Raw genomic sequence first — 12,705 nt, forward strand, 5'->3', positions numbered from 1 at the left:
TGGAATATTTAATGACACAAAAAGTTATCGATAAAATAATGAAGTGTCTAAGGAGACATTATTTTGAAACATATGCATATTATATATAAATATACTTTAAGTTCTTATATTATAAATATATTTAAATATTTGAATGAATAACATAATTTATGTAAGGCTTTATAGCAGATATAACCAGAGAAATAGAGATAAGACTATTTTGTTGTGACGTTATAAAAGTGTCTATTTTAGCGAAGAAAGTGAACTATTAGTAGTTAATTGGTACCAAAAGTTAATTATCAATAATAAGGTTTTCTCAGTTGTATTTTTATGTAAATTAGGTAAATATTTTAATGGGCGCCCAGAACCAGACGTAGTATTAGTATTCAGCGATGGTAGCTGAGCCTTTTTGGTGATTTTTTTAACAGAATATAGTCTATTTTTATCAACACTTTCTTTCGATTTTTTATTGAATTTTGAAGTTTTTTAGATGCCGATAACAGGTTTTTGATTTAAATTTTTTTAAAATCGGTCGAATTTTAGTATAAATATTTTATAATAAAGTACAATTAAAGACAATTTAGACAATAAAAACCAACTCTTGTCAAGGAAAAGGTACAAAATGAAAATTAGAAGATATTAGCATACCCATTTCGTGTTTTGAAACTAACTGGATCTCACCTAGACTGAGTATATCAGATCAGACAGGAACTTAGGGATGCAAGATGTAGAAGATTTTTTTAAGCGCACAACTATCCATTTTGTCTTTTTGGAACAAACCTTCCCCCGACTAAGGACGTGGAGAAAGGACCGGAAGCAAATTTAAGGATTTAAAGTTGCGAAAAACTACCCACCAAGTAGGTAAGGGTTAGAAAATGAAGAATTTTTTAGGTAAATATATAATTATGAAAAATGATATGAATATGTATGAAGGAAGATATTATATAAAATATGAAGTAAATGATATAAAGAAGAAATATGAATAAGAAGAAGATTTATGTTTAATAGTACACTATGAAGAAAGTACTAAGTATAAAGAAAATAAAGAAAAATATTATTAGTGTGAAGTAGGTACCTGACAAGAAGAAAAAGAAGAAAAAGAAGAAGAAGAAAAAAGAGATAATTTTTAAAAGAAGAATATTATGTAAAAATTTGAGAACATCAAAAGGATTGTCTTATAAAAGTCTAGTAACAGAATAAGAATTAAGAGAGTAAATTCAATTTTAAGAGTTGTAATTTCTTTTTAAATCTTTGAGTTAAAGTAAAGTATAAAATATAATTTCTCTGTGTAGAATTTCGCGAGATATAAAGAAAAGGAATTATGTAAGGATAGACAATATTTTACATTATTGAAGTTTGTGTTTGTAAATTATGTAAATATATGTATTTATATATAGGCTTAATGTTTTCAAGGCAATGTTTGTGTTTTATTGGCGTATAAAAGTGAAAGTGTAAAATAAGCAAGCTTGTACATAGTTTCATTTTCATTTGGATAGGTCAGTATTAATATGACACAATTTTGATCGAAGTATAAAAAAATAGTACCTGTTAGTAAACACACCGTAAAATTTATCCTAATACCGATTAAGATTTTTTTTCATTTCGTAAATCAGCTTATAAAAAAAATCTTAACGAGAGGAAGGATGGTGTCCTGGAATAAGAGAGATAAAGGTTTTCATAAGTTATACAAGATAAATTAATAGATGTAAAAGAATATCCAATATTGAACTGGGTCAAGATTGTGTAATATCGACTAACATTTACCTTAATTGTTTATTTAAATATTAGGTGTTCTAAATATTGAGCCATGGGTGCTGAATAAGCAACCCGTGGATGATTGCAAGAACATAGTTTGATTGTCAAAAATAATACAATGAGAAATCAGAATAAACTTGGTGTTCGTCGAGTGAAGATGTTTCATTCTCCCTTAACTACTTAACATTGAAAAGAACCTGATGTATTACCACCCTTAGCTCCCAGGGTGACAGTAAATACCAGTTATAGTAGACTGTTATTAAGTTACTGCATAACTTTAAAAAACGTAAAATCCAATTATTACTATTCGCAAACCTTATTCCAAGCACGCGAATGCTTACAACAACATTCGACTCTACTGGACAACTGTAGATTTCACAAATGCGCTTTACAAGAGCGCCAAATTTAAAAATAAATTTCGGTGTTTCACTGTGCACCATGTATCACTGTGTACCACTTTTCCCGTGCGAGTTCGGCAAAGCGACCCCTATTTCTACGCTCTGTACTTCTATTCGCACTTTTAATTATATTGGCCAATTATATTAGTCCTGGTTACTGGATAATTGTCAAGGCCATAGTCCAAAAAAATAATAAGAAGAAAAAATAAGATTCAGGTTATGTACAGAAAACGTAAACAATTGTAAGTAAATAAAATTAGTTATTAAAATGTAGTACTGCAAGCAAAATACAATTAATTAAATTTACCTTTATATAATAATTGCATATCATATCAATATTGTGGAGCAATATATAATTTTTCTGCTTTAATGACAGAAGGTATAAAATATACGTCAATTTGACAATTTCAATTGACAATATGAATTATTTAAGATAGTTGCAATATTTCTCCGCGACTCGCGCACGGTCGTTTCTCGTTTCCCTTCCAAGTACTTGCACACCGCGAATAGCTTCTGCGGGACGTAAAAATAAGATATTTAAGGTCAAAAATCTTCTTCTTTTTTTCTCAAAATGTTATTTTATGAGACTTTACAGTGATGAGGACTGGCCAAGTACCTAAGAGGTGGAGGCCATGAAACTACAAGAAGAAGAAGAAGACTTTACAGTGATCTAGTACTTATTTAAACAAATTTGCATTTTCTATCGCAAAGTATCTATGGAAAACATAATATTTTAATAGAAGGGACTCAAAAATGTCATTATATGGCGTTATAACAAGTCACTTTGATTCAAAACAAGTTTTTGATCAAATTTTATAGTGTAGAAAAGGTTAAAAAACCGTTTTTTACATTTTTCTCCATTCCCAAAATACATCATAATCGATTTGGCTGAAAATTTGCCCACAGATAGCCAAAACATAAGACTTTAAGTGGTGAGAAGGATTTGAATTATATTATAATACCAAAAAAGTTACACGCAATATCATAGTCAAAAATATAGGCGTCTATTGTAAATACAATTAACTCGAAAATATCGACCTCACGACAAAAATTGTTAAAAATTGTAAACACGATTTATTTGGAACAATTTCAGTTCCTACCATTTTTGTCGAAAAGTTAAAAATGGCGGAGATATTGAGCAAAACAGGTTCTCTTTTAAAATCAAGATGGCGGCTAACGTTACAGAGGAATTCATTCGTGATTTTAAATTTAGGCTACTATCGACTCCCCTAAAGATTAAAAAAATAAAATTTTGGGTAGCTCGGCATGCAAGGTCAAATGCTATCCCGACTGGACTAATATACTTTTGAGTCTGATATTACTGCATGTAACTATTTTGGTATTGTAATATAATTCAAATCCTTATAACCATTTAAAGTACTATGTTTTGGCTATCTGTGAGCAAATTTTCAGCCAAATCGATTATGATGTATTTTGGGAATGAAGGAAAATGTAAAAAACGGTATTTTAACGTTTTCTACACTATAAAATTTTATCAAAAACTTGTTTTGAATCAAAATAACTTGTTATAATGCAATATAATGACATTTTTGAGTCCCTTCTATTAAAATATTATGTTTTTTATCGATACTTTAAGATAAAAAATGCAAATGTGTTTAAATAAACACCAAATCACTGTAAAATCGCATAAAATAACATTTTGAGAAAAAAAGAAGACGATTTTTTGAGAAAAAATATCCTATTTTTACGTCCCGCAAAAAACTAGATACTAACAAATCTGAGATCCAAAATTTTTTGCCTGAGTGATTTGACATGGAATGTACCATATAAAAATGAGAAATATGTGAGTGTGTATACAGTGTGTTCCAACGAAAATTTCACCCCCTCAGAAACCAAGAGCTTCTTCAAAATTAAAAAAAAAACACGTCAATTTATATTGGGAGGGGCACGAATTTTCCTGCAAAATTCATGCCCTCAAAAGTAACCCCCTACTGCCCCGCATCAACCACTAGTTTTTTTTAAATAACAAGTGTAGTCGAGTGGCACATCATTTGAAAGGTAATTTTTTTCTCTACACGACACTCTATTTTTTTAAATTTACGTAACACCTTGGAGATAATTTTAGACTTAACTAATTTATTATAATTTGTTAAATCCAAGTTATTCCGCAAATTAAAAAATTGAGGGTCTTGTAGAGAAAAAAAATTGAGGGTCGTGCAGAGAAAAAAATAGAGGGCGGTGTAGAGAAAATAATATGTTTAAAAAAGTTAGAGAAGTAGCTGGCCTTTATCATAAGAAAACTCCACATAATATAACCGATTCGTCGGGAAAAATGATAATAGACGAACACGAAATTCGAACTACCTGGTAGAATTACATAAATGAACTGTATAATGATGATATACCCGAAGAACTGGAGACTTTAGATGAATGTGAAGGACCAGAAATACTAAAATCAGAAATACTACATGCTATAAAATTGGCAAAAAACAAGAAAGCCGTTGGTCCTGACAACATACCTACAGAAATGTTAAAGTGAATGTTGACAACATACCTACAGAAATGTTAAATACCTACATAAATGAAGAAAACATTGGCATACTAGTCAAACTTTTGAATTATGTTTATTCGATTGGTGATATCCCTGAAGATTGGTTAAAGTCCGAATTCATAACCCTACCAAAAAAACAACGTCCAAAAAACTGTAGCGATTATAGAATGATAAGCCTTCTGAGCCACACTTTGAAAATCTTTCTACGTATCATCCACAGTAGAATCAGAGATAAATGTGAAGAAGACCAGGCTGAAACACAATTTGGCTTCAGAAATGGAATGGGAACCAGGGACGCACTCTTTGCACTAAATGTATTATTGCAGAAATGCCGAGTCTTTGCTGTATTTATTGACTATGAGAAGGCCTTTGATAGAGTACAACATCACAAATTAATTAAAATATTAAAGGATAAAGGAGTTGATAGTCAGGATGTACGAATCATAGAAAAATTGTACTGGCGTCAAACAGCGACAGCTTGCATAAATCGAAAATCAACAAATATATGCAAAATACAAAGAGGTGTCAGACAGGGTTGTAAACTGTCCCCACTGTTATTCAATTTATATTCAGATAGAATATTTAAGGAAGCGCTGCATAATATGGAATGGGGTGTGAAAGTTAATGGAATTCTGATAAATACAATCAGACATGCAGACGATACAGTTATTTTAAGTGATGATATGAATGGATTACAACACCTTTTAAATGCCATTGACACAGTGGGAAGAGAGTTTGGCCTAAATATAAACTGTTCAAAAACAAAATACATGGCATTTAGCCGTTTGGCCCATCAAGATTCACGGTTATATGTTGATGGTCATATAATTCAAAGAGTACCCAGTTTTAAATATCTTGGTTGCCACATTACTGAACAACCAGATCCAGATAAAGAGATAAAATGTAGAATCGAGATAGCCTGCACATTTTTAAAAATGAGGTCATTCTTCTGTAAGGATAACTTGCAACTTCAACTTCGAAAGCGCGTGATTAAATGTTACATTTGGTCAGTCCTCTTGTATGGTGTCGAAGCATGGACATTAAAAATATCCACCATTAATCGTTTGGAGGCCTTTGAAATGTGGCTGCACAGAGGTATACTGAAAATACCATGGACGGCTATGCTGACAAATGTGGCAGTCCTTAAGAGAGCAAAGGCTGCCCGCGAGCTGCTTGTTAACATCAAATATAGAAAGATGGCCTATTTTGGACACGTAGTAAGGGGAGACCGGTATAATATTCTTCAACTTATTATGATGGGTAAAATCGAAGGACGCAGAGGCATTGGTAGAAAGCAGGCCTCTTGGTTGAAGAATATCCGGGAGTGGACGGGAATAAAGAAAGCAGAACACCTATTTAGAAAAGCTCGTGACAGACAGTTTCGCTATGTTAATCGCCAACGTTAAGGGAACTTGATAGGGCACGTTAAGAAGAAGAAGTAGAGAAAACACCTGCTATTTAAGGCCATGGGTACATAATTCGCAAATATTTTACGGCTATCCCTACCTTTTCTGTCTTTACATGGCCAATTACGTGTAGTAAAATTCACACTGGTATGGATATGTACATTTATTACTTGAATGTCATTCTACTTGACAATGTCATAACTAGCTTAAAGAGATGGCTTTTGAATGTTCTTGGATAACAGTTATTTTTTGTATAATTGCAAATTATTAAGAGGAAACAGTAGCGATCAACAGGTAGCGAAAACGCGTTCCAAGATTGCGGCTGTAATTTTGAATATTTTTTCGAGATATTTGGCACACGTATTCGTAATATAATAAAGAATGGCGGTACAGAGCCCAATTTGAAAAATATATTAATATGTGGAAATTACTCTGTAATTAAATACAATATTAAAAAAACGAGCCTGTAGCGCCATTAAGAAGAACAAAAAAATACACTTTCTTCAAATAAACTTTTTTATCCGATGCCTAGATTTTGTGTCATTTTGGAACTACTAAAATTTTTTATTTCAATAGTAGTTAAAAAATGACAAAATCTAGGCATCGGATAAAAAAGTTTATTTGAAGAAATTGTATTTTTTTGTTCTCTTTAATGGCGGTATAGGCTCGTTTTTTAATATTGTATTTAATTACAGCGTAATTTTCACATATTAATATATTTTTCAAATTGCGCTCTGTACCGCCATTCTTTATTATATTACGAATACGTGTGCCAAATATCTCGAAAAAATATTCAAAATTACAGCCGCAATCTTGGAACGCGTTTTGGCTACCTGTTGATCGCTACTGTATCATCTTAATTCAGTTAATAAATGTGATAATTTTTTCACTAGCTATGTATTCAGTGATTTATATGTACCTACAACAAAAACTAATACTCAACCGAGAAAAGAGGAAAAGTGTTAAAGTGATTTTTTAATAAACGGAATAACTTTTAACTTTTAACGGAAACTTTTTTAATAAATGGAACGCTTACAATTTTGAACATCTTTAACAACAAAATACTTGGATCACAGAATATATCTTAACGTATTCTCTGCTTCTATTTTCCATAAATAATACACAATAAATCTTAAAAATCCATAAATAAACTCTTTATAAAGTTCACCTTTTAAATCAATTATTTATCAAATACACTATATATCAATATTATTTAATCAACAATTCAAAATATTCCCGATTCATGTCAAATAATTATTTAAAATTGTCACTGATTGTCAGTGTCTGATTGACAATATTCTATTCGTTGTATGACAAAGATAGATTTGGAAAATTACCAAGGACATTGTGTTCATTTTTTTCGAATCCTGAAGAAACCAATAAATATTTTTGAAAAATATAAACACAGAATGAAAGACTAAATTATTACCGAGGGCCGAAAGTCCCTTAGAATAAATAAAAAGTTTATTTTGAATGAGATATTTGAAATTAAAAATAACACTAAATTTTCTCTTAGTTTTTCACCCCTCTAACTTATTAAAATAAACATTATAGAAGTTCTCAGGGACTTTCGGCCCTCGCTAATAACGCAATCTTTCATTCTGCGTTTAAATTTTAAAAAAATACTTATTAGTTTTCACAGGATTCGAAAAAAATGAATCCCCATTTGAATAACATTGCAGCCGAAAAAACGTACCGATCCTCTTAAGAAAAACTGATGGTTGATGCGGAGCAGTAGGGGGTTGCATTTGGGGGCATAAATCTTGCATGAAAATTCGTCCCCCTTTCAATACAAACTGACGTGTTTTTTTTAAATTGTGAAGAAACTCTTGGTTTCTGAGTTTCTGTGGAGGGGGTCAAAGGACCCCCTTCTGTGGAAACCTTATGGAAAATGGCTCTCTATCAAATGCTCTGAAACTTTGGGCTTTGGTAGTTCTTGATGTGTAGAACAAAAGACTCAATGGGCGCGTAGCTCCAAAAAAATCATTGGTTGGAGATATAAGCCTCTGAAGTTATAGGTACAGTGTGGACGTTTGAGTTGGAATAAATTGATTTTATCGAGAATGGGCGACTCTGGAGATAAATTACAAATCAGGTCGACTTTTATTTTTAATTATAATTTTTTGGCATATATATCATACTCGTGACGTCATCCATCTGGGCGTGATGACGCAATCGACGATTTTTTTAAATAAGAATAGGGGTCATGTGATGGCTCATTTGAAAGGTTATTAAATTCTTTATTCAATAATATAAACATTAACAATATTATTTATACAGGGTGTCCAAAAAATTTTTTGAATTAAATTATTTGAGACAAAAAGAAGAATGTATATAATTTATTTAATTCGAAATACATTTTACTGTTGTCCGAAACCAGAAAAAAATGTTTATTTGATAAATAAATATTTTTTTCGCTTAAATTAAATATTAAAGCTGCCACCCACCTGCCTCTTAGCAGTTTGAACATTTAATTTAAGCGAAAGGGGTCGTGTGATAGCTCATTTGAAAGGTTATTTAATTCTCTATTCACTAATATAAACATTAATATAATTAAAAGACTAAGTTTTCACTCTAATGGCATATAACATATCCCACCAGAATGAAAACAATGGGAACCTTCTCTGGTTACACCTCCGAGGCTTCTACAATTTGCAAGCCATACGGATGCTGAGACTAAGGAAGATGAAGGAATTCTACAATTTACAATTCACATCACATCTGCTCAGCGCGGTAAAATTCCAACGAGACTGGTTCCCTTCATACTCCACACAGAGTAAATTGAAAATGGTTATTCATTTTTTATTTTTTATTAATATAATTATTTATACAGGGTGCCTAATTTTTTTTTAATTAAATTAATTGAGACAAAAAGAAAAATGTATATATTTTTTTTAATTCGAAATACTGCTGTCAGAAAACAGAAAAAATGGTAATTTGAAAAATAAACATTGCTTTTCGCTTAAATTAAATGTTAAAACTGCTAAGAGGCAGGTGGGTGGCAGCTTTAATATTGAATTTAATCGAAAAACAATATTTTTGCACGATTGATCATTTTTGACTGTTTACCGTGACAGTTTACGTCAGTAGGTGACATTTACTAGCAACTCGACGGTAAGTAATCCAACTCGACGGTAAGTAATCCAACTCGACGGTAAGTACTCCAAAAATCTCTTAATTTTAATTTATTTTTTGAAAGAATAAAGAAAACTAACGAATTATTTATTAATATTGAAACTTATGGTACAATTTGTTAAATTATTTAATGAAATCCCACTTGTTTGGGCTGTGGTTTCACTTCTAACAGAAACTCCTGCAGAATCGCATACATTAGTAGTATCCAACATTTTTTCTCTTCAAATACGCGATCAAAGTTGAAAACTTGGAAATATCAATGCCATCATAAAGAAAAACGGTGGATTTAATCATTGAATATTCTGCCCAGAGGCTTCCAGGAGCTTTCAACTGCATATGTCTTTGAACGAAATATGCCAATAGAGTCTTCTCTTCGATTCTTAAATTCTTGCCTTCGCACCATTTTTTAAAACTTTGGTAGGTATTTTGATAACGGATTTTGGATTTTTCGGGAATAATTGCAGAACACCCTTCTTCCCAAGCCCGTTCAATTTCTTCAAATTCACTTTCGCTCATATTTTAATTTATAATAATCAAAATTGTACTTAAAATTATTGACAACTAAATAAAAACTCAATTCTCCATTGTTGTTATGCACCCTAGTTACTACCTAACAACCAAAGTATCTATCTTGATAAAATGAATGAAACTAGTCAATATGACGAAAATGTTTAATTTTATAATTTATAATGGTATCAATCGTGCAAAAAACGTTATAAGCATGTCGAACGTTAAGGGTAACCGATCTCAGACAATAATTGGAGTCGTCGCTCCGCTCCTCCTCCAAACAATTGTCTTCGATCGGTATAAAACCCTTACCGTTCTCCATACTTAATATACTATATAAGCATGTCGAACGTTAAGGGTAACCGATCTCAGACAATAATTGGAGTCGTCGCTCCGCTCCTCCTCCAAACAATTGTCTTCGATCGGTATAAAACCCTTACCGTTCTCCAGACTTAATATACTATTATTTATCAAATTAACATTTTTTCCTGCTTTCGGACAACATTAAAATGTATTTCGAATTAAATAAATTATATACATTCTTCTTTTTATCTCAATTAATTTAATTCAAAAAATTTTTTTGGACGCCCTGTATAAATAATTATGTTAGTGTTTATATTATTGAATAGAGAATTAAATAACCTTTCAAATAAAAATTATAACTTAAAAATACAAATTGATCTGATTTGTAATTTATCCCCAGAGTCGCCCATTCTCGAGAAAATGAATTTATTCCAACTCAAACGTCCTCACTGTACCTAGAAATTGAGAGGCTTATATCTTAAAACCATGATTTTTTGGAGCTATGCGCCCGTTGAATCTTTTGTTCTACACATCAAGGACTACTAGAACCAAAAGTTTCAGAGCATTTGACAGAGAGTCATTTCCCATAAGGTTTCTGCGGGGTCCTTTTCGTTGGAACACACTGTATATATTTTTTATATGATTGAAAGATGATGTAATAATTTCTGCCTTAACAAAATTTAAAAATGAATGTCGACTCGATTCAAGTTCTCTGCTTAACCCAGGTACGACAATACCAAAAGGCACCGCTAGGAAAATATTCCAATTTGCGGTTGAGGGAACCTGTATGAAACGAGTCTATGTACTCTAATACAGAGTATGGCATTAGTAAAATTAGAAAATCTACGGTTTCGTTTTGATTTAAATATGTCTCCTGCCATCCCCCGATAGTACTATTTCTAGGTCTACCTGTTGTCAAGGACAACAGTAGACTAAGAAACCGTAGATTTTCTAATTTTACTAATGCCATACTCTGTATTAGAGTACAAAGACTCGTTTCATACAGTTTCTGTGAACCGCAAATTGGAATATTTTCGTAGCGGTGCCTTTTGGTATTGCCATACCTGGGTTAAACAGAGAACTTGAATCGAGTCGACATTCATTTCACTTATTCCCCGTTAGAGGGCGTTCTAACCATACTACGGTATAAATAGTTTTATAATCAATTACTTTTAATGGGAAATAAGCCACAATTTTACCAAAAAAATGATTTGTTAAATTTTTATAAAAATGCCACAAGAAAATAGCTTCAGAACAACAAATAGTTTTATTTTATACCGAGACACTACGGACGTGTTGGTGTAAATTTGTCTTCAGCAGAGCCTCCTTGACAACAGGTAGACCTAGAAATAGTACTATCGGGGAATGGAGGGAGACAGATTTAAATCAAAACGAAACCGTAGATTTTCTAATTTTACAAAATTTAAAAAAGCTTACCGAATAAATCTGCTCTTTTTGCAGACGTTTTGATAGGCACATTGTAAAATATCGAACACTGGGTCCCAGTTCTCGTAATGTGAGAGAACAGTGACAGCTAGGAAGGCTACAAGCACTGGTAACGTGCCCGTGTAAAATAGTATTGGGTAAGGTACTTCTTTGAGTAGTACGTCTGCTAACATGGTCATCGGTATTGTCAAACTCATGGCGACGGTAGCCATAAGAGAAGATGTCAGAAAGCAGCCCCTGAAAAATAATATATTGGAATTATTTGAAAGTCTGCAAATTTATATGGATCAGCAATCTTCTTGGATATGAACCAAGGTTTCGATAATGTATAATATAAAGACCTTTTAGAAGATGTATTTAAGAAGTTGAAATGGGAAAAAAGGAATTAACATCAATAGACAATTCCTGAATTACCTTCGCTACGCAGATGACATTGTCCTGATAGTTGAAGACAAAAATGAGCTCGACAAAATGCTGAAAGAGCTAGATACAGAAGCGAGAAATATAGGGTTAAAATGAATTTCCGGAAAACAAAAAAAATGACTAATACTAATGAAAACTGTACAATAACTATTCAAATTGAAGAAATCCAACCAGTGCAAGAGTAAGCTCAGCTATCTGAAAGCTCAGCTACATTCTCAAAAATAAAAGATACCCGAAATACCTAAAAACAAAAGTCTACAACCAATGTGTACTGCCTGTATTGACATATAGAGCGCAAACATGGACAATGACAAGAAATAACATGGATAAGGCATTAAAAACACTAAGGGCAATGGAAAGAAAAATGCTACAAGTAAATCTGAAAGATAAGAAAAGAAACGAATGGATAAGAAAAAGCACTAAGGTCAAATATGTAAATGAAAAAATAGCAGAACTGAAATGGAAATTTGCTGGGCATAATGCAAGGCAGAAGGACGGCAGATAGAATAACCAAATACTACACTGGATACCTTGGGAATACCGAAGAGGAATACCTTAAATGAGATGGATCGACGACATCAAAAAACACGCTGGTTCCAAATGGATGAGTATAGCCCAGTGTAACATAAGTAGGACACTCTGTATAGAATAATATGTTTTAAGTTAATTTTAAATAACCTTATGAGATGTGTACTATTGGAGTGACATTGATCGCAAGTGAACTTAGAGACGTGTTGTTGTGATTAACAATTAAATATAAAATAGACGACAAAACATATGAGGAATCAATTATATTATTGTACGTAGAATTGGGACATGCCTCGGCTGATTTAATATTATT

General features: G+C 32.0%; 1 protein-coding gene across 2 annotated transcripts in view; it reads right to left on the reverse strand.

Moving 5' to 3' along the window:
• Positions 1-12,705, reverse strand: part of LOC114329363 (solute carrier family 35 member F5) — a 156,379-nt gene that overhangs the window by 17,734 nt on the left and 125,940 nt on the right. For both annotated transcript variants that reach the window (XM_028278430.2, XM_028278431.2), the window contains exon 7: positions 11,433-11,678. In XM_028278430.2, the coding sequence (XP_028134231.1) occupies positions 11,433-11,678 (246 nt within the window). The remainder of the gene's footprint in view (positions 1-11,432; positions 11,679-12,705) is intronic.

Source organism: Diabrotica virgifera, chromosome 4, assembly GCF_917563875.1.
Source record: "Diabrotica virgifera virgifera chromosome 4, PGI_DIABVI_V3a".
In the NCBI taxonomy this organism is placed as follows: Eukaryota; Metazoa; Arthropoda; class Insecta; order Coleoptera; family Chrysomelidae; genus Diabrotica; species Diabrotica virgifera.